The sequence below is a fragment of the Photinus pyralis genome, unplaced genomic scaffold (genome assembly GCF_008802855.1).
Source record: "Photinus pyralis isolate 1611_PpyrPB1 unplaced genomic scaffold, Ppyr1.3 Ppyr1.4_LG1, whole genome shotgun sequence".
Classification (NCBI taxonomy): Eukaryota; Metazoa; Arthropoda; class Insecta; order Coleoptera; family Lampyridae; genus Photinus; species Photinus pyralis.
Genome location: NW_022170249.1, coordinates 14,247,878 through 14,268,288, shown reverse-complemented (window position 1 = coordinate 14,268,288; position 20,411 = coordinate 14,247,878). Strand labels below are relative to the sequence as shown.

The window sequence follows — 20,411 nt, the reverse complement described above, 5'->3', positions numbered from 1 at the left end:
AATGTTGAACGAAAAGTCTGTTCAACATGGGCACGATCCTATCCCGGAAGTCGCTCACATCTTTAGAAAAACACAGATTGTAGACCGGGATCAGGTCTTCTGTGACCGGCAATCTTTCCTGGCGAGAGGTTTATTAAGTAATGTAGAAGTACTTATAGCAGAATTGGAGCGGAAAGATGTATGAAGATCATAAAGCGCAGGAAAATGTACTGGATTAGACATGTATTAAGAAGGACTGTTTCATGAAGGAAATAATCGAGGGAACTAGTAGAGATGAAGAAGAAGAAGGAACTGGTTGACGAAGGAGGGAGAAGATGGATATGAAGGGGTAAAGAGAGGATAGAGCATTGAATTTATAAATTATAGATAGTTATAAATTCAATGGGATAGAGATTCGAAAGTTGTGGACAAGAGCCACCAGGGCAGGGACCTGCAATAGCAGAAAACTACTGAATAATCCGCACGTAATTAAATTTACGTGAGAATATTTAATAATCGGTATCCTTCGTGTTCGTATAAGTTACTTTTTTATCGCATATCTTATCACCAACACATATAAACAACGTAATTGGCCATCTGCAATACTATGTTTATGAGTAATCATCTTAAGAATGTCTAGAAATAATATTTTTAATCTAATCAATTGCATGTCAGTATGAGATTCGAGCTTATCCAGTCCGGTTTATCTAACGGGATATTTATGTCAAATAGAAATTTGAAAAAATAAGAAATATCAAATCTAACCTTTTACCACCTTTGGAACATAAAAATGACAAATCGTCGAAAACCGTAAGCATTAAAAGCAAAAAGCTTTGTAAATTTAAGCCTTCCAGTACTTATAAATTTGATAAATGCTTGCAAAATGAATACGCTTAGTAGCTAGAAAAAATATTATAGTTTATAACGTAAGGTTATGGAACAGTTCCCAGTCTGTTATGGAATATCCTTTACAAAATTTTGATTTACAAGACGAAACGGAGTTTTTACTTGGAGGCTCGATAAATCGTGGAAGCGATACGGAATGTGGGCTAGCAGTTCAAAGCAGAACACCTCGGAAACGTAAATCTTTTACAAGTTTGTTATGTTGGTAAGTGAAGTTTAGGTTAAGTGATAACTTCATTGTGTTGTGACGACCCTGACATGTAATGGTAAACACTTAACAGGTTTTATTATTATGCGTTAATTAGTGACAAATTTAACTTGTAATGCAGTTTTCTCGTATTGCTTGTGCTTGAATTGTTCGTTTGTGTTTGTGTAACTCGCATTTGTGCAGCTGACTGCATTGCCTAAAAACAATGGAGTCTGTTGAATCACAAACTACTCTCAATAAACCTACATCAAAGGAAGATATACCGCTGATTGTGAAATCTCAAAGTGAACCATTTTTCAGGTAGCTTATTACTAGCGAGGGCCGTGATTAAAGGGACGATTTTTTGTTTGTAGCTGCATGTGTTCGATGTGGCGAAGATGTTGCGGACCTCGCGAGCTGCGTTCTCGCACGATACACTTAGGGAAGCCGACGCTTGGACAGTTCCCTGCCAATACGATAAGAAATCAAAAGTATAACATTATAACGTTTCTACCCATCGTTCTTTATCAACAGTTCAAATTTTTCCTAAACTTGTATTTTTTAATCATGGCAACTAGTCAGTTTGTGCCTGATATACGAATTGGATATTTATATACATATTGGGGACCACTGGTAAGTTCTTCACCTTTACCACATATGTAAATATATTACAGATTGGTCATGACCGAGCTATCGGAAAGGTACAGTTTGTTCATGTAGCTCGCTCAACTTATTTTGAAATTTATAAATCATACAAAAAAAATAAATAAAATTATTAAACAGGCACCCAAAAAAACATAAACAAATAATGAACTTATAAATAAAATTCTTGAATTTTACGGTTTAGGTTTGTGATTGTGTTTGTTAAAAAGATGCTAGGTATCTGCTTATGGAGGGTAATGAAGGTGTTTATATAATCGTGATGTCAAGATTGCCAATATTTACTGCTGAATGGTGACATAAGCCCAGGAGTGTCTGAGTGCATAATCATATTCTTCGTTTACTTTAATATTAATTTCAGGATTTGTCATAATAACATTCTTAGTTTATACTCCTTTAGGAACCCTGGCGTTTACGACATTTGTAACATCTAGGTGTGTATCCACAATACCATTTTATACAAGCATTGTTTAGTTAGTTATACACTGTGTCTGAGATAAGAGGGTTACTATGGGTAACAGTGACAAATTTGGGTAAATAGAACAAAAGTCGCGCAATCAAAGGTCCAAGAAGAAATTTTTTGGTTTTTGAAATACTTTGAACAAATTAGATTTTTCGATTTTATCAACTATTTTTTTCTACCGTTAATATCTCGGTTAATATTTTACCTAGAGCAAAACCAATGATACTTTTGCATAGCAACTTCTAATGCCCTTTAAAGTGGAGTTGTATTTTTGAATAAGTTTTGTTCTCGGTTTTGTCTTTGCGGAACCATCAACTTCATTTTTTTTTAAACAGGGCCTTGATAGTCCGATATTATATTCTTAAAACCCTTTTTATTCTGAATTCAATGATGTAGGTATATATAGCCTTTTGTCGGACTGAATTAAGACAATTTCTATTACTGGCATATACCTACCTAGTGTAGGTTAAATGGGGCCAGAGGTGTCCCTTTTTGTGACTTAAAAAAGCTCATTTGAAAATTTTCAAAAATCTTTGAAAGTAACTAAGATATAACCGAAAAACTGAAAATGTCAAATTTCATTTTCATGTTTCCTAACTTAAACGGTCAGAAATTGACAGTTCTCGTTAGTACTTTATATGGACACTTTTTTTGGAAGAATCTGAATCTCTTATCAGCATTTCCATAACATGTTAGATGTAGAAGCAACAGAGTATTACTTTCCTCGTTACCTTCTTATGGGCGCCATATTGAATTTTTACGGAATGAGATAGACTTCAGTGTTTCTCAACCTTGTGAATGTTATTTATCTCTGTGGCCCCCCTCCGCGTTAGACCCGTGGGTATCCCCTGGGGGGGGGGGTCATACCCCGAGAAATTTGAGTAGCTTTATATGTGTTTTTAGACTCATTTACGTCTTTCTCCGACTGCACAAAAATGTATAGCATGTAGGCCATTAAATGTGGTATGTGCTTGGGTATTTCAATATTTTACATTAGATCAAAATTAATTTGAGTTATAAAAAATCAAAAAACCATTTTCAAGCTCATTTTGTTTTGACGCTGAAATTGTTTTATAAAAATTTGAAAGTTGTAGGAAAACTATTCCTGGTAGGCGGGAGAGGGGTATTAGGCGTGTTAGAAAAAAATAACAAACTTTTCTGGTATCGTTTCTATCAATTGCATTGTACGTTTGCCATTTATAAACAATTAAAGTTGTGATTACGGTTTAGTGCTTTCTAGGTACATTGAGATAACACAAACAAGGATACGGGGTTATTGTGGTATAATTTTTGTACTGGCCATTTTTTGTAAGTTTATTTAATTTTAATATTTCGGTAAGATATTGAAGAAGTGAATTTTCGTGGCCCTGTGAAAAGTTTCCATGGCCTACCAATTTTCGGTCTTTCGTTTGTGGCCCCCAAGAAATCCGTCATAGGGGGCCATGGCCCCCGTTGAGAAACACTGAGATAGAGGACAAAAAATGAAAAATAATGACGTGCCACACTCTAAATTCGTCTCGAAATTCGTACATAAATTTACAAGAAAAATTTCGAAATCATGTCTCAATGAAACATCCATGGGTAACTAGATCTTGCTCAATCAACATGGCATTATAGACATTACCAATGTGACGGGCGCGACCGGTAAAGTGACAGGCGCTAGGAAAGATAGTCTGGTCGTGGAAACTAAAATTTCCTGGGGCGAAAATGAAGTTTCATGACGATTTTGGATAAAAATAAAAAAAAATATTTGTTACTGATAAGTCATAAACCTTACTGTTTGGTAACATTAAGTTTTGTAAAATAATGTACAAAGCAGTATAAAAACCGCGGCATGGTTGAAATGCAAACCGGTTAAGCCTCAGGTTAAGCAGCTCCCAGATAAACGACAGTCAACTGTATCTCAAATCAAGTAGGTAGGTATTTGCAATAAATGTATGAAATAAACGTCGTTTACTTTTATTATAAAACTTTGTTGTTTTTTAGACAGTATTACTTAATCACGAGTTTAAAAAAGAAATCTGTACTGATTATTGTGATCAAATATGTAAATGTAACCAATTTATATGGGCGATCTGTAGTATATTTACATATGTGTTTTTACAACCCCTCTAATTAATTAACTTTGCAGTGTTTTGTACTGTTTGTTACATTATGTCGCGAAGCTGTAGACGACTTACGCAGACACAAACGAGATCAGGAAGTAAACAATCAGAAGTGCAAACGGCTGGTCAAAAACACAGATAAGGGTTTCGAGACAGTTCCTGCATCCAAATTAAAAGTAGGCGATTTAATCATCGTTGACAAAGATGAACGGGTACCGGCCGACTTGCTCTTGTTACGTACATCTGAAAAAAGTGGGGCTGTCTTTGTACGAACTGATCAGTTGGATGGAGAGACGGACTGGAAATTGAGGCTTGCAGTTCCCGCAACGCAAAAACTGTCTACTGACCATCAATTATTTGAAATCAACGCCAGTATCTATGCTGAAAAACCTCAAAAGGACATACATTCGTTTATTGGAACATTTACTAGAGTACATATTGTTGTTTGTTTTGACATGCATAATCTTCAATGATTTTTAGCACGATTCTTTAATGGGTGACGAAAGTTTGGATCTTGAAAATACTCTTTGGACTAACTGTGTAATTGCTTCGGGTCAGGCACTCGGCTTAGTGATTTACACAGGTGATGCATTAATTTAGTTGTGAAACATACAGAATGATTTATTTCAGGTCCAGAGACACGTTCTGTTATGAATAATTCTGCACCTAGATCGAAAGTAGGGTTGCTAGATTTGGAAGTAAACACAATTACGAAAGTATTATTTGTGGCCGTGATAGGTTTAGCTTTAATTATGATGGCTCTTAAGGGATTTGGAGGGCCATGGTATAGATATATGTTTCGATTCGTTCTCCTTTTTTCGTACATTATACCAATCAGGTAAGATTTTTGCTTAAGAACTCATATTGCTCCCTCCTTTCTCTCAGGGTCAAATTCAATGAGAAAGTCATTGTTTAATTTGGCTACTAGATGGCGTTTCTTGAATTTCTCAGATTTCCGTAACAACTTTCTCCAAGCATGTACAATAAGTTGAGTTGGTGAAGTGAATTTGTAAATTTGCTATAACATCTTTGTCTATGGGACACCCAGTATATTTTTTTCTTTAGGTAGATCGCTTTATAATTTTGAAAAGAGAAAGATTTTGTTTTTAAAAATAATAAATACTGTAAGAGAAAGTTTTTTTCATAAATTGACTTGGAAGTTATAGATCATCAGAGAAATTAACCTTTTTTCGGGAAATGCCGCCTAATGGCCAAACGGTTTGTAACAGTTCAAAATTTTGTTTGTGACATGGAGAGGGTGGCCATTGCTTTTCCATCTGTGATGAAACATGAGTGGCCATTTATTTACCCAAGAAAGCACCTTTAATCAAATCTCACTAAATCAGACATTCTTTTAGTTTGAGAGTTAATCTGGATATGGGAAAAACCTACTACTCGTGGGCAATTAGTCACGATCACGATCCAAACATGAGAGGTACTGCAGTGAGATGTACAACAATTCCGGAAGAATTAGGCCGTATATCTTACTTACTGAGTGATAAAACGGGTACCTTAACTCAGAATTCGATGGTACTTAAGAGAGTGCATTTGGGTACAGTCAGTTATGCCCAAGATAGTTTTGACGATGTCCGATCGACTATAAAACAAATGTTTTCGAATACAGACAATCAATCTTTGCATCCTGGAAAGTTGCGGAAATCCGAAAATATTCGAATTAAAGAGGCTGTTCAGGCTTTAGCTTTATGTCATAATGTTACTCCAGTGTATGAGAGTGATGACGGAAATGACACAAGTAAGTATGTAGTATAGTATGTACAGGGTGACAATTTGAAAACTTACCACCCCCCATATCTTAGTAAATAAACGAGATATTTAAAAAAATCAAAATCCGTTTCGGTAATTCGGAGGGGGAATCACAATGACATAGTTGGCGACGCACCCCCTCACACCCCCTGCGCCCTAGCCACCCCAACTTTTAAATCTTAAATAGGGACTCCCCATGTGTGATACGTCATTGGAAAGCTCTGAAAAAATGCTTTCCAACCATACCAAATAGCATTACATTTAGGTTAGTAATTATCGTGCAAATCAAAAAATAAACATGGAAAATCGTATTTAACTTGAACTTCCAAAGCCGACTCGACAGCAACTCATTTTTGATGGCCAGTTCTAATCTATTCTCAAACTCTTGTCGAACCTTTTCAAATGTTGGTTTTGCAATATTTTGACATTCTTGAATTATTATCTGTCTTGGTTCGTCTATGTTCGCCGGTTGCGTTTTAAATACGACAGATTTCAAATGTATCATATTAGTTTATTTTTTGATTTGCACGATAATTACTAACCTAAATGTAATGCTATTTGGTATGGTTGGAAAGCATTTTTTCAGAGCTTTCCAACGACGTATCACACATGGGGGGTCACTATTTAAGATTTAAAAGTTGGGGTGGCTGGGGCGCAGGGGGTTGGAGGGGGTGCGTCGCCAACTATGTCATTGTGATTCCCCCACCGAATTACCGAAACGGATTTTGATTTTTTTAAATATCTCGTTTATTTACTAAGATATGGGGGGTGGTAAGTTTTCAAATTGTCACCCTGTATATTGAAAGTATGCTTAAAACAGTATCATGGCGTAAAAATGATTACAGGTAAGTGTGCTAAAAGTTAAATTTAAAAAAAATGGGAGAAAGAGACAAGCTTAAGCAACTTATAAGAGGGTAATAGGTGTGGTATTCTTTCGTACTCATTACACATTCCTGGTATTCTCTGGTTTTACAATGAAAAATCTCAATTTTTTGCTCTTGAGTTTACACCTGGCTATGGTCTAAATTAAAAAAATTATATTGAGAAGCATGTTGACTAATGTGGTTGGAAAACCTAACAGTAGGCGTTACTAAAGGTGCCACGAAATGCTTAGAAAATTTGAGATGGCTATTTAGCCATAACAATTCAGGTCAAAGTGTATTTGGTTTAGGTGGAAACGTGGAAGCTTTGCTGTGGTTACAGTATAGGAGTATGTATTCATAAGGTAAATATTAGAACAGTGTAAGTAAATTTAATTACGTGTTATCGAATTTGAATTCAGAACTAACCATGCTTCAGGTTTTACTCAGTTTATTAGTTGAAATTTGAATAGTTACCAATGTTCCACAGTATGGAAATGTCCAAAATTACCCTTATAACTTTTGACAGTCAATTAAATACGAATTAATTCTTTAAACTTTTTTACCGGTTCCCGTTTAATGAAGATCTAATAACACCGCCTATACACAATAAAGGTGCACAGTTTTGATTGATAGACTTGTTTTTAACGTAACTAGCCACTCCAGATATAGCGCAATGGAATGCTTTGCACCAGGGACCCGAACGATTTCGTGGTAACAATTGATTGAAATGCGAGCACTTTAATCCGATCGTGCAATTCCCGTAAATATTCACATACGTATTATCAAAGTACTTTACTCGCACTGTAAGTTCAGTGAAACATAAATCCGCCGTTGATTAGTTTTCATTACATGAAAAAGTTCCTTTGTTGCATAAAACCTCCGATTATTGGTTTTGTTTGAAGGGCAGCTCCGCATGAATAAAGTACCCACGACAATAAAGTGGTAGCACAATCTTACGTGATCTCAAAAAATGGTGTGTACCACTCTTACGTTACGGAGGTTTGGCTCGAAGGTCTTGTTAAGAATTCAATACGCGATCGAATGATATGTAGTGCTTGACCTGCATAGATTCTCTTCGAAGGTGTGAGTAAGAATGTCTTTTCCACCCTATTTTAATTTTTGTACTACCGAAATCCCAAATACATAACGACCCCAACAACCAAGCGTCCGTTCTGTTTTTTATACATGTGAAGGTATAGCAGAAACATCGGCCCTCATTCTCTGTCACAACTGTTTTTAGAACCGGCAACACTGTAGCATTTCGACTCTTATCTGCTTGAACACACATTTCTTATCTTAACGCGATCGAATATTAGTTCTGTTCTTTTTTATTATAAAGCGGTACACGTATAAAATTTCCTATACCTGCAAATTTGTTAATTTAACAAAAAATCGACCAACTTGTTACAATAACAAAGTATGATAACAACAAAATCACATACAATGAAAATATGATTTTAGAAAAGGTTAAAAGCTGGTAACAATATAAGAAGTACAAAAGCTGATTCAACTTTGGTGCAATAAAATCAGCAGATCGCTATTCATATTGCAAAACCGAAGGGTTGTTATTAGCAGAATCTGACCCCTTGCATTGCTAGCTGCCCTATCGTTGGAAATGAATTTCAAGATCAACAACAATTAATAAGAATAATAATAATAATAAAGCTTATTTAATGTTTCGTAGAACAGCCTACATACATTAGTCAATACAAAAGCAAAATAAAAATATTACAAATGTAAGAACAAACAAAAATTATAACAATACTTAATTGTCCCGAAAAGAACTCTGTACTGAAAAATTCCTCATACGAGTGAAACGCTTTATCAATAAGAAATGCTTTAGTTCTTGATTTGAATAAATTAAAAGGTAAAGCCTTAATATTGTGAGGAATATAATTATACTTTATATTGATATAATCAAAACTGTTTGGCGTCTTACTTAAACGGCAAAAAGGGACAAATGCATTTAATTTGTTGCGGGTGTCATAATTATGACCATCGCAATTTTTAACAAAATAATGTTCATTGCACTTAACAAAACAAAGACAAGTAAAAATAAAAATAGATGGAAGCGTTAATAATTGGTGATCAATGAAAGCTGGCTGACAATCATCTCTAATGAAATGTTCGCAATAATCCTAACGGCTTTTCTTTGTAATTTAAATAATTGCTTCCAACAAGCAAAGTGACCCTAAACATTAATAGCAGTGATAATATCATGGATACTGTCAGAACATCCGTTACAATTTGCCTCATGCTTGGGATTGTCCTTTCACGTCAAAAATGGATAGTAGTCATTCCAACAATCCATACAAAGATCAAACTTCCATATAAACAAATGACCAAATATGTAAATTAAACATTATGCGAAGACCGTGTAAATGGAACAAATTACTTAACCGTTTACACAAAAAATGATAATGGCTCCAAGTACCTAATACAAATTCGTACACGTGATCCAGTATTGAAGTTAAATATTAATTTCAAAATAAAAGTTAAAATTATATAAGTGAATGTAAAATGTATTAAATAGCGAAAAAAAAAACAATAAATATTAACTATAAAATACCTTTTTTGTGGCGGTTCAATTTGAGATGGCCAAAACCATATATATAAGAGAAGTATATGGATAACCGCGTATGATGCCAATGTGTAAATTGTTCGCCATAAAAGAGAGCTGCCCTATTCCTTAGTAGTCAACTCTGTATTTATGCGCAAACTCCCTAAGTAAATATTTACTTCTTACCGCCTACTTTTAAGTAGCGCCAATTTCAAATTTAATAACCTATAACTCGAAAATAGGTTTAAAATTTTATTAAAGCATTATTGTGTGCAATTACCATTTGTAAACACAACCACGCCCCATTCTGAAACTTCACCCAGACTTCTATTCGCTTCATGCAGGTTCATATTCACCACATTGGCCCTATTCCACCTGCCGACTCCTATCACTATTGTCTGATCCCGTGATGTCTTTAGATACGTATACTAGGTGGCCGAGGCCCACCCTCTGAAGACCAATCGCCGCCTAAGCGTTTCTTACCTGTTGACTATCTCGCTTCGATTCCCCTACTAGCATCTTCACCGATCAGCGACGACAATTTGAATCTTCCCTTTTTTGTGCTCTCAACATTGTTTTCGGCACACAAGGTTTCGGGACCTATAGTGGCCACCAAGCAGTTAATGGCCTACTTGAATGATTTCACTGACAACTCAAAGCAGTGGTCAAGGTGCTCCATATCGTTCTGCTTGGAATCTGTTGCATTTTCACGGAGAACTTTCGAGCTTCCTCAGACGAGTTTGTGTACGGTTACACCCTTCAACCTCGATTACATAATAACAGGCAAGCGCATTAGCGCCTAGTTGACTACTAATGACAGAAGTATATTTCCCTCTACCAATGTTGGCGATGGGCGTGTCCACTCGTTTATCCATATACTTCTCTTATATATATGGCCAAAACAAGCACTTGTGATCTAGCGACTGCGCATAGTTTTCTATACTCCTCAAAGGTTGCGCGGTTGCCACCAAAAATGTGTGCATCTCAAAAGCTTGCATAAATTGATTGATTTGATAAAAGTGTAGGTCGAAATGGAGATCGACTTACAGTTTTTAAAGTGAATTGGAGCAGAAAAGAAAAATGAATAAGCTTGTCTCATTTTAGTGCGCAATTATCAAATAATTTGGCTATTTGACCATTTCCAAATTTCAAATTTTAAGGTCAATGGTTTTTAGACTCATTAACTTCATCTGAAACTGAAGCTGACCAACATTTGAGAACTGCCACCGATCGCAACATGACCTACCAGGCCTCTAGCCCCGACGAAGTCGCTTTAGTTCAGTGGACGAAGGAAGTCGGCCTCGCGTTACATCACCGCGATTTATCGACCATGCAGCTAAGGACACCCGACGGCAGATTATTTCATTATTCTATTTTGCTTGTCTTTCCGTTTACCAGCGAAACGAAGCGGATGGGCGTCATTGTTAAGGTAACGAGAAATTTTGGAAACACAAGGTCTCTCAGGGTTGAACTTGTAGGATTTACAAACGGGGGAAATAGTTTTTTATTTAAAAGGCGCGGACGTCGTGATGTCGGGAATTGTGCAGTACACAGATTGGTTGGACGAGGAGTGCGGAAATATGGCGAGGGAAGGTCTACGAACTCTGGTGGTGGCACGTAAAGTTCTAAGCGAGGAGCAGTACAATGATTTTGAAGTAAGGCACTGGATTTTGTGACAAATTTGTATTTATTTATTTTTGCAGAGCCGCTATAATGCAGCCAGATTGTCAGTGTCTGATCGTGTACAAAGAGTGGCACAAGTTATTGAATCTCTGGAGCGTGAAATGGAGTTGTTGTGCATTACTGGCGTCGAAGATAAGCTACAAGATCATGTGCGTCCAACTTTGGAATTGTTACGTAATGCTGGAATCAAAATATGGATGCTTACTGGTGACAAATTGGAGACGGCCACTTGTATTGCAAAAAGTTCCAGGCTTGTATCGAGGACGCAAGGTAACTGACCGTGCCAATCATGGCATTATTACACATTCCTTAACTGTAGGCCTTTTCGTGCTCAAAAAAGTTGAAACACGCACAGACGCACATTTAGAATTAAACGCATTTAGAAGAAGAAGCGACTGTGCGCTAGTAGTGAGCGGTGAAAGTTTAGAAGTTTGCCTAAATTATTACCAACAGGAATTCATGGAGCTAGCAACGGCGGCGCCCGCTGTTGTTTGCTGCAGATGTTCACCAACACAAAAAGCTCAAGTGGTACGTTTGTCACACTAATTCAGCGACTTAGCTCAATTGATTCTTTAATAGGTGCAGTTAATTCAGAAACAAACGGGTAAACGAACTGCGGCAGTAGGCGACGGTGGCAATGATGTTAGTATGATTCAACAAGCCGATGCGGGTATTGGCATTGAAGGAAGAGAAGGAAAACAAGCAAGTTTGGCAGGCGATTTCAGCATACCTCAATTTTCTTATCTTGCACGGTTATTGCTGGTTCATGGCAGACACTCTTATAAACGTTCGTCGTCATTATCTCAGTTTGTTGTGCATAGAGGGCTTATTATATCCACCATGCAAGCAGTATTCAGTAGCGTATTTTATTTAAGTTCAGTAGCTCTCTATCAAGGTTTTCTAATGGTCGGTTACGCTACATTGTATACAATGTTTCCAGTAAGTTCTATTACAGAATACTGTTAACATGATTTTTATCCTGCTGTTTTAGGTTTTCAGTTTAGTGCTTGATCAAGATGTCAGCGCCGAGATTGCGTTGACATACCCCGAATTGTACAAGGAACTGTCTAAGGGGAGAAGTTTGTCATTCAAAACGTTTTTTATGTGGGTACTTATATCGATTTACCAAGGTAAGTGCAATTACGAATTGGGTTTTTATATCCACTTTGGAGAAAACCAAAAGCTAAGGTTATTTATTTTACTATACTTTTTTCCACATTTTATTTAAGTAGCAAACTAAAAGGTGCGCTGTATGCTATAGCACGGCGAATATGAATCAAAACTGTTCGGTCACAAAGCATTATTAACTTCAATTTTGTTTTCCTCGCTTCTTTTGCCTCTTCAATGGGATATCATCCAACCCCGGAAAACTGAGAGCTTTGAGTGGGAAAATTTAAAAAAAAATTTATTATCAATGAGTTAGGTATACGACAATTCTGATGTATTAGACTTCTTTGACACAAAGGAAGGGCACAAATTTTCCAGCAACAGAATGAATTCATCTTTTCAATTGCTTTTGTAAGAACGCGCACTTTGCATCTTTGTTCAAACCATTACAAAAAACTCTTCACCTTTCTTGTTTCTTGACTTTAATTAGTGCGGTAGTTTTTTGGCAAAGTGTGACGAACTTTGGGGTAGTCCGCGTAACATGGTTGCTTGGCATGAAATGGAAAAGAAATTACTTGGATCGATAAGATGAATTTTAATTAGCTAAATAAATTATTTTACAGTTGTGTGAATGTAATTGCAAATAGTCGGCGGTCGGTGGGGTAGTCGGCGGAACGGTACAGTTGAGCGCGGGCGCCACCAGAAGTTGCTTCTTCTTGCTCCTGGTGAATGACGGTTGGTTACTGTTTCGGAAGCCACAGGCAGTTTCATCAGAGAAACGGTTTACAGCTAGATAAATAAAATGTAGGGCCCAACGTTCAAACATGCAAAATGAAAACGATCTTCCTTCATAATGCTACTCTCACCTTATAGACGTTGAGCTAGGTGGTCAAAAATGGACGATTTGGTTTCCTTTCTGGGGAGTTAAGTGTAACCTACAAATTTAGATTCGTCATGAAGGTAGGATAAATGTTTGGTATGATACTTCGTAGAATTCGGTAGCTTAGTGACATCATGACGTCACAAATATGGCCGCCAAGTGAAAATCGTTGTATACCGTTTTAAGGCAAGTTTTAAGACAAATTTTAATTTCAATCAAACATAAAGACAGGATCACTGATTTGCATGATACTTTGTGAAAGTTGGTAGCTAAGATGGCAGCTAAGCGGTTTTCATGCTACTGCTTTATAATTGTCAATTTTTTGTAAATGGTGAAAAGTCTGCCCGGAATCCATATCTGAAACAAAAAGGCAAAAGTTGACTATAGGCAAATTGAAATAACAAGACCGATATTATCTGCTCGACTTTATGGTTCAGTGGTAGAGCGTTCGACTATAAATCCGGAGGTCGGGTGTTCGAACCTGGTTGAGGTTCTGCCGAATACTCCGAATTAGGTTTTCCTGTAGTTTTCCTAATTGGTATGGAAATACTGGAGTAGTATAGAAGAACTTAAGACCTCATGTAAGAGTCCCTCTAAAAAGCATTATGTGGTGTAATTGGGCGAAAGCCTGTTGAGGGCCCAGAACAAGAGACGGACAATAAATCAATAAATCAATAAATAAATGATTCTGTCACTAAGCTACTCAATTTTAAGAAACGCTAACAAAGAGTAACAGACAAACAATGAGGAGGGCGGAACGGAAGCCAATACGGATACTGCTTGAAAACAGCAACCTCACAAGAAAAGAGATAAGGGAATTACTAGGAGGAAAGGCGATCACTGGGCGACTGAAGATGAGGCAGCTGAGCGATAGTGGGGGCATATAAACAGGAGGAACAAAGATCATTATACTGCAGATGGCCAAAAATCTACGTGCTTCGGAATGGAAAGTAGGCCGACCCTACTTCACATGGAATACCACTGTATACCAAACGGTGGCGGCCTCGGGGAGTGGGGACTCCCATAGAAAGATGGGAAGAGTGGAGCAGAGACAAAAACCAAATGAAGAAAGAAACCAGATCTATCTACTGGAGGTGGAGGAAGAATCAGATATAAGCATAAGCAGCCCAGAGAAGGAGACAGAAAGATAGGCACGAAGAGGACAACAATAAGGAAAGGGAGAAACAAGAAGGAAGGAAATGAGACAAAAGGATGGAGGCAGCGGAAACTAGTAGAACGCCCGGGGGCCAGGCCATCACCAGAAATCAGAGTTCCCTCTAATGCAGATATTCCAGTGGCGAAGCTGTGGCCGTACCCTTTCGGCTCGGATAACACCCAGTTAGCCCCCCTCCCCACAACCTCCCCAATCCACAAAATCCATCAAATTGTTTTTCATATGGCGTGGCCCAACTCAATGGCAACAAAGTTGTCGGGATGCATCCCTTTAGTACCTACCACGAACACATCCCCACGACAGTTGACTAAACTCTGAGAGAGGCGGCTACGTTATGCATATGCCAAAGTATCAAGTATCATCTCAAACATTGATCCTGGCTTTATGCTGCATCAAAATTTGTATGATACTTCCATTCCCTACAATTAAAACTAGACATTTAGAACGTGACGTTGTAACGTACCTGAACTATCGAATGTCACAAAGTATCATCCCAAACATTAATCCTAGCTTTATGCTGAATCAAAATCTGTATGATACTTTTACTTCTTACACATGAAACCAGACTTTATAATGCTTAACTAAGATTTTCGCCTGGCGGTCATCTTTGTGACGTCATAATGTCACTAAGCTACCGAATTTTACGAAGTATCATGCCAAACATTTTTCCTACCTTCATGACGAATCTAAATTTGTAGGTTTCGCTTACTCCCCAGAAATGAAACCGCACATGCCCTCTGGCTCAACGCCATATATGAATAAAAGGGAGCACATGCTTATGCTTGCAAAAAGACTTGCTATAACTAGACTGCGCTTAACGTATCTAAGGTGTTGTCGACACAGTATGCAACACACAATGCACCGCGGGGCAAAAATCGCAGAGATGATGTGCAATATAATGAAATAAGCTGTTATTTTAGATGTTCCGTTCTTTAATTATTCTCGTGATTAGCTCGAATTAGTGAACAGATAAATTTCTGTTGAGAATAAACCAATAAACTTAGGTTAACTCGTGCGTATCAACATGTACTCTGTAGATAGAATTTTAAATAATATGCAGATTTCCAACGGATAAAAGTTTAAAGCGCCAATGGATCAGAGCCATTCGAAGAGAAAAATTTACTCCCACCATAGTGCATTTGCGGGGAATGAAGCCTATTTTAGACAGGTACCTACGAAGGTGTTAAACAATAACGCAATACCGAGCGTTTTCGACTTTCCCATTCACTTAAAAATTAAAATAACGTAGAACTATTATTCGACATCCTTTACCAGATAACGGCAGTACCTATTTGCCTATTAGGTATAGACGTAACTAAGTACTTACTGGTACTAAGTATATTTCAGGTTTTGTTACAAGAAAAATAGCTAAAAGTCTGTTAAATGTTCCATATGTGCAGATGCGATATTCGCATCAGAGAGTCATTCAAAGCTTTTAACTAGAAAAAAATCGTGGAGGAATGTTGCACGTATCAAGCGATGAATTAAAAATTTGCCAAATTGCTGAAAATGTGTTCAGGTTTTTCATTCAATCCACACCACACCGCGTTGTAAACAAAATGGTTATCAGCAGTCTAAGAAAAATAAATAACAGTTACAGCCCATTTGGGTTTTTGGATAGGCATATATTGAATTAAAATCCGCTAAATAATCATATCTTACTACTTACATCTTTAGTTTTAAGAGTATATTTTCCCATGCGTGTTCACCACCAAAATACACATATAAATCGAATTAGGACCAGAGTAAGGCAGTTATATACCAATTTAGTACAAATAAAATACCAATAAATTCGATTAAAACAGTTAACAGTTATATGTTATCTTTTTTTGCTACTAAAATAAAATTTAGAATAAACATATGCTAAAGCAAGCTGCAGAACGTACGTCTGCCCCGCGATGAACAGTTGGTTGCCTATCCTATCTTGACAACAGGCGTTTATAGTAAAATGTACGTTACGCGCGGTCTAGTTATAACAAGTCTCTGCTTGCAAAAGTCAAAGTAAATACTCGTAAGAGCCCCTTCACACTAGGCTGCTGAGCAGCGCTGCTAAGTCGCCAAGTGTGAAGGGGCTCTTACGAGTATTTACTTTGAATTTTGCAAGTATAAGCATATGCTCCCTTTTATTCATATGGGCCATTGTTTAAGGTTATTTAGTGTTATCCATAAAGGTAAAAGTGCAGGCGGTCTGGTCATCAAACCAACGCCAAGTCACATGCGACATTAATCAAGATCTGTCGTTTTCCACATTAAATTCACCCACTCCCCAAAATATTCCTTTTTCTAATCATCCAGGTTGTTGGCTGACATGCAGTTGTTACATCTTACGATACGCAATATAGCTGCCTGTGTGTGATACTATTATTCTTCGCCGGCTCTAAATAGCAAAATAGACCCCAAATGTCAAAATCACAAAAAAAATGTGCTACAAAAAACCAAAGCTAAAAAACCCCTAAAGCGAATTTTAAAAAGGGACAGATAACCTCGGTGTGACGTCACGGGGTCCTTGGTCACGGACGGATAGATGGACACCATCGACACTCCTATACAGATTCCATCGCTTTGCTCTGCCGCTGCTAAAAGGACGGCTATCTGTAGCGCGAACCAAGAAAAATACCTATTCCAATTTTTGATTTGATATAGGTACTTACTCTGTGTATTAGATAACTTGATTAATTTCTAAGCAATTTTTTTAGGTTTTATTTATTTGGCAAACCTCAACGTTAATGCACATTTTTGTTATTTATAGCATTTGACTCCGCGATTTCGTTTTTCAAATTTTTTAAAATGTCCAATTCTTTTAATTTAATTCTATTCCTATTACTCGCTCTTTGTCCATACTGTAATTGACGTTTTCTTAATTCCATCTGCAAAAAATGTGCACTATGAATACATACACTGCTGAATTATTTGGGTATTATTACGATAGCTTATAGTTATTTTATCTAAGAATGGTAGCGTTACTGATCTTTGTAAATTATTATGTAGATCTGGATTAGGAAGACCTTAGCCCTGAATAGACTGATCAAGTTACCATAACAAATGGCTCGGTAGATAATTTCATTCATAAATCCAGTGAGCGAGTCGAACTACGAAAGCAATTTCTTCACGACAAACATTAAAATATAGCGATTCCTGAATCAATTTTTGAAAAAAAAAGTTAACCTTCTAGCACTTGCCTATGAAACTAACATTCTTCGCCTTCGACTTCGCGCTCGTCAACTCATATTGGAATTTCTCCATTTCCAACCTTCTTATTACATTTCTATAGTTACTATTTTAACGCCCTAAAAAAACAACTTTTTTTTGTTATAACAAAAGGACTCTCGAACGAAATAGGAAATTTGCGTACATACATAGTTCAGTTGACTCTTCACATCAGACCTTATATCAGATTCCACAGTTCTGATCTTTGCTGAGTTGTTTATAATGCTCAACATATAAAGAGTCAAAGTTTTGCACCTCGATAACACAAAGTGACATTGTAAAAAATAAAATAACCAAATACTTTCTTACATGTTCTGAAATTTTTGAAATCAACTTTAACACTCAAGGGCCATTCCTATCAAGCATGCATTCGGCAAATTCCAGCAAATTTTGCACAATTTGAGACCAAATTGTTTCGAAACAAACTGGCCCACATTTATTGACCTATTCGAATTAGTTGTTTGCTGATGATGACAGCCTTGCTGTTGAAACACGTTCGATATTATAATATATTATTGTGGTTTATTGGTGTTTTCGTTTTACTTTTCTCAATATTCTTTCTCTTCGCCCCTCGAGGTTGGTTGGGACAAAGGGTTAAGGACACAACAACTAGGTATAATTGACAACACACAAGATCTTGTTTAAATCCCGAAAGTAATTTCGGTGGTTCTATTTCACTCGAAAAACTCATTACTGTCAATATTATAAAAAGAAGTGTACCATCTACTATTTAAATGTGCCATACATGTTCAAGAACTTACTTTATCCTTAAATCGAACAGTGTCAGCACCCAAGCCTCCCATATCAGGAATAGGATACAATTTGTTTACGCGTCTCTTGCTCTTGTTTGCGCATCTTGTGGGAGTCGTGCAACTAAATATCTCCGAAGTGCTACTAGGTGGAGGTGCGACAATTGCAGGAGATTGATTAGCATCGCCACTGCCTATTTTATTTTGGTTAGATTCTGTAATTGCTTTCATGTAAAAGCTGCAAAAAGAGTTGGCATAAAGATCTGGAAAAGAAAAAAAGTAACTTACCTTGTAGTATCCGATTGACAATCTTCAGCATCACGAAACTGCTCGTTTTCATTTGATGTTAAACTAATCAAACTTCTCTTAGTGTCGCCAAAGACCGATCTTTGCGTGTCCTTTATATCAATGTTTGGCGTTTGTTCAGGATAACCGATACGCCTGTGGAACATTGTCAAGTATGACCGGGACCGTACTTCAGGAATGAAGATTTCTGAACCTTTGCTAGACATTTTTGTGTTTCTGCACTTAATTAGTTTCTTTCTAGATGTTTCGCATTTTTTAGAACTACCAGTACGTACTTTCTCATCATGTACGAAGCAGTCAGTGCCTTGAGGCTTTTGAGAAGGAGTCGAACAGCATTTTCTGCATTTTATACCAAATTTATCTATATCTCCCGAATATAATGGTACCAAAGTAGAAATATCACGCGGATGGTCTAATCTTGCCGAATTTAAGGAACATTTCCTTTCAAACTCGCTTTTTAAACTTGAATTTGAACTTTTTCTTGAACATTGTGATGAATGATTTGGAGGATATTTGATTACCAATACGCAAGAGCTTGAGGACAAGTTTACTACCTCATTTTCGATAACTATCAAATTATCATTTCCGGTGATGCTACTCACAGCTTTATCAGAAGGACTGTCTGACGGAGTCGAGTGTTCTCCCTCCAGAGAATCGTAGAATACTTCGCTAGCCATATATTCATTACACGGAAGAACAAATTAATTGTTAATTTAGACTATGACATCGATGTCAGTGACTTATTGAATGTATCGATACAACACAGCCAACTACAAATGTAGGTAACAGTCATTGATGCTTTTATTACTTAAAGGGTAGTTTATACGAAATAGTAAATTGCGATAGTAATTCTAAGAGTAACTTGCGCTTCGACCATTTAAACCTGGACTGCTAGCGTCGTATCATTGTGTAATTAAATATTCACTCAACGGTCGTATAATATCTAATATAAAACTTGAAGCCAACATCTGCAGCGCCATCACTAGGTATGACTAAAATGAGAACTAAATCTGAGGCGCTAAATATGAAATTTGCAAGGACAAGTATATCCACACAATAGTATATTAAGATACAAGTTTCTAATCAAGTCTTTAAAGCATGCGCAACGAGTTTAATGGCACTACGCGAAGCGGAGTGCCTTTACCGTTGCAAGGGCTTTAAAGACCAATTATACACGTGTATCTTAATAGTATTTTTTATTATACCTGCAATATAATTTAAAAATAGGAAATACAATGGAATCATATTGACGTTATACTCGAATACATGTCTAATTAAGTGGGCTGGGTGCAAGGCCAATAGAGAGAATATAATATAATATAAATAATAATTGACTGATACCTTCAGTCTCAATGCGCGAAATTGAACTTCGCGCTCTTGTTATATAAATAACTATTTTATTATACCTGAATCACAATCTCCGTTTTAAACACTCAAATGCGTGCGAAAAAAAGGCCTTTAAAACACACGCACTTTAAAGTTGCTAGGTAATGATACTTCAAGTATGACTTTTGAAACTGTCATCTGGGTGAAATTAAAAATCCTCTTAGGTCGCTTTCTGTTGTGGTGCCCTAGCACCCTAAAACGTAGACAACACATTGTACATATATGCACATACAGACGTGTAAACGAACGCGACCCAAAACAAGCACACGAGCGAACGCGACCTCCAACGCGGAGACCCCCACCGCTCCGGAGACCTTTAAAAAGGAGAAGCAACCGGCAAGAAATTCAATTCGAAGCGAGCTCCCCTATAGTAAGCCCGAATTCAAAAGCAAGTCCGAGCTATTATAGTGAGGCAACAGCAAGCTGAGCTACCAC

At 37.0% G+C, this 20,411-nt stretch overlaps 2 protein-coding genes across 5 annotated transcripts; one reads left to right on the top strand and one right to left on the bottom strand.

The window, feature by feature from the left end:
- Positions 1 to 648: 648 nt before the first annotated feature.
- LOC116160368 (probable phospholipid-transporting ATPase IIB) lies at positions 649 to 12,846 on the top strand. Of its 4 annotated transcripts, none has more exons than XM_031473555.1 (13): positions 649 to 789; positions 911 to 1,087; positions 1,444 to 1,702; positions 4,324 to 4,728; positions 4,778 to 4,880; positions 4,928 to 5,135; positions 5,656 to 6,050; positions 10,660 to 10,913; positions 10,963 to 11,139; positions 11,188 to 11,437; positions 11,487 to 11,695; positions 11,747 to 12,106; positions 12,159 to 12,846. In XM_031473555.1, exons 1-13 carry the CDS (start codon positions 770 to 772, stop codon positions 12,393 to 12,395), a joined length of 3,054 nt encoding a protein of 1,017 aa, XP_031329415.1. In that variant the 5' UTR covers positions 649 to 769; the 3' UTR covers positions 12,396 to 12,846. The 4 variants fall into 4 exon arrangements, with proteins under 4 accessions (XP_031329415.1, XP_031329416.1, XP_031329417.1 ...); XM_031473556.1 differs by having other exon boundaries at positions 663 to 789; positions 923 to 1,087; XM_031473557.1 differs by having other exon boundaries at positions 673 to 1,087.
- A 4,203-nt stretch (positions 12,847 to 17,049) lies between these two features.
- Positions 17,050 to 19,539, bottom strand: LOC116160370. The gene is made up of 3 exons (XM_031473561.1): positions 18,573 to 19,539; positions 18,297 to 18,522; positions 17,050 to 17,195 (listed from the first exon to the last, which is right to left on the bottom strand). Exons 1-3 carry the CDS (start codon positions 19,265 to 19,267, stop codon positions 17,052 to 17,054), a joined length of 1,065 nt encoding a protein of 354 aa, XP_031329421.1. The 5' UTR covers positions 19,268 to 19,539; the 3' UTR covers positions 17,050 to 17,051.
- Positions 19,540 to 20,411: the final 872 nt, after the last annotated feature.

What these genes read in the sequence shown, in the direction of transcription:
- LOC116160370 (XM_031473561.1), bottom strand. Translation starts at nt 19,267, where the DNA reads ATGGCTAGCGAAGTATTCTACGATTCTCTGGAGGGAGAACACTCGACT. An exon ending in TGTCAATCGGATACTACAAG is followed by an intron (nt 18,523 to 18,572) that starts GTAAGTTACTTT and finishes CTCTTTTTGCAG; the next exon opens with CTTTTACATGAAAGCAATTA. An exon ending in CTGTTCGATTTAAGGATAAA is followed by an intron (nt 17,196 to 18,296) that starts GTAAGTTCTTGA and finishes CATTTTTTGCAG; the next exon opens with ATGGAATTAAGAAAACGTCA.
- LOC116160368 (XM_031473555.1), top strand. Translation starts at nt 770, where the DNA reads ATGACAAATCGTCGAAAACC. An exon ending in ATACATATTGGGGACCACTG is followed by an intron (nt 1,703 to 4,323) that starts GTAAGTTCTTCA and finishes TTAACTTTGCAG; the next exon opens with TGTTTTGTACTGTTTGTTAC. An exon ending in TGATGACGGAAATGACACAA is followed by an intron (nt 6,051 to 10,659) that starts GTAAGTATGTAG and finishes AATGGTTTTTAG; the next exon opens with ACTCATTAACTTCATCTGAA.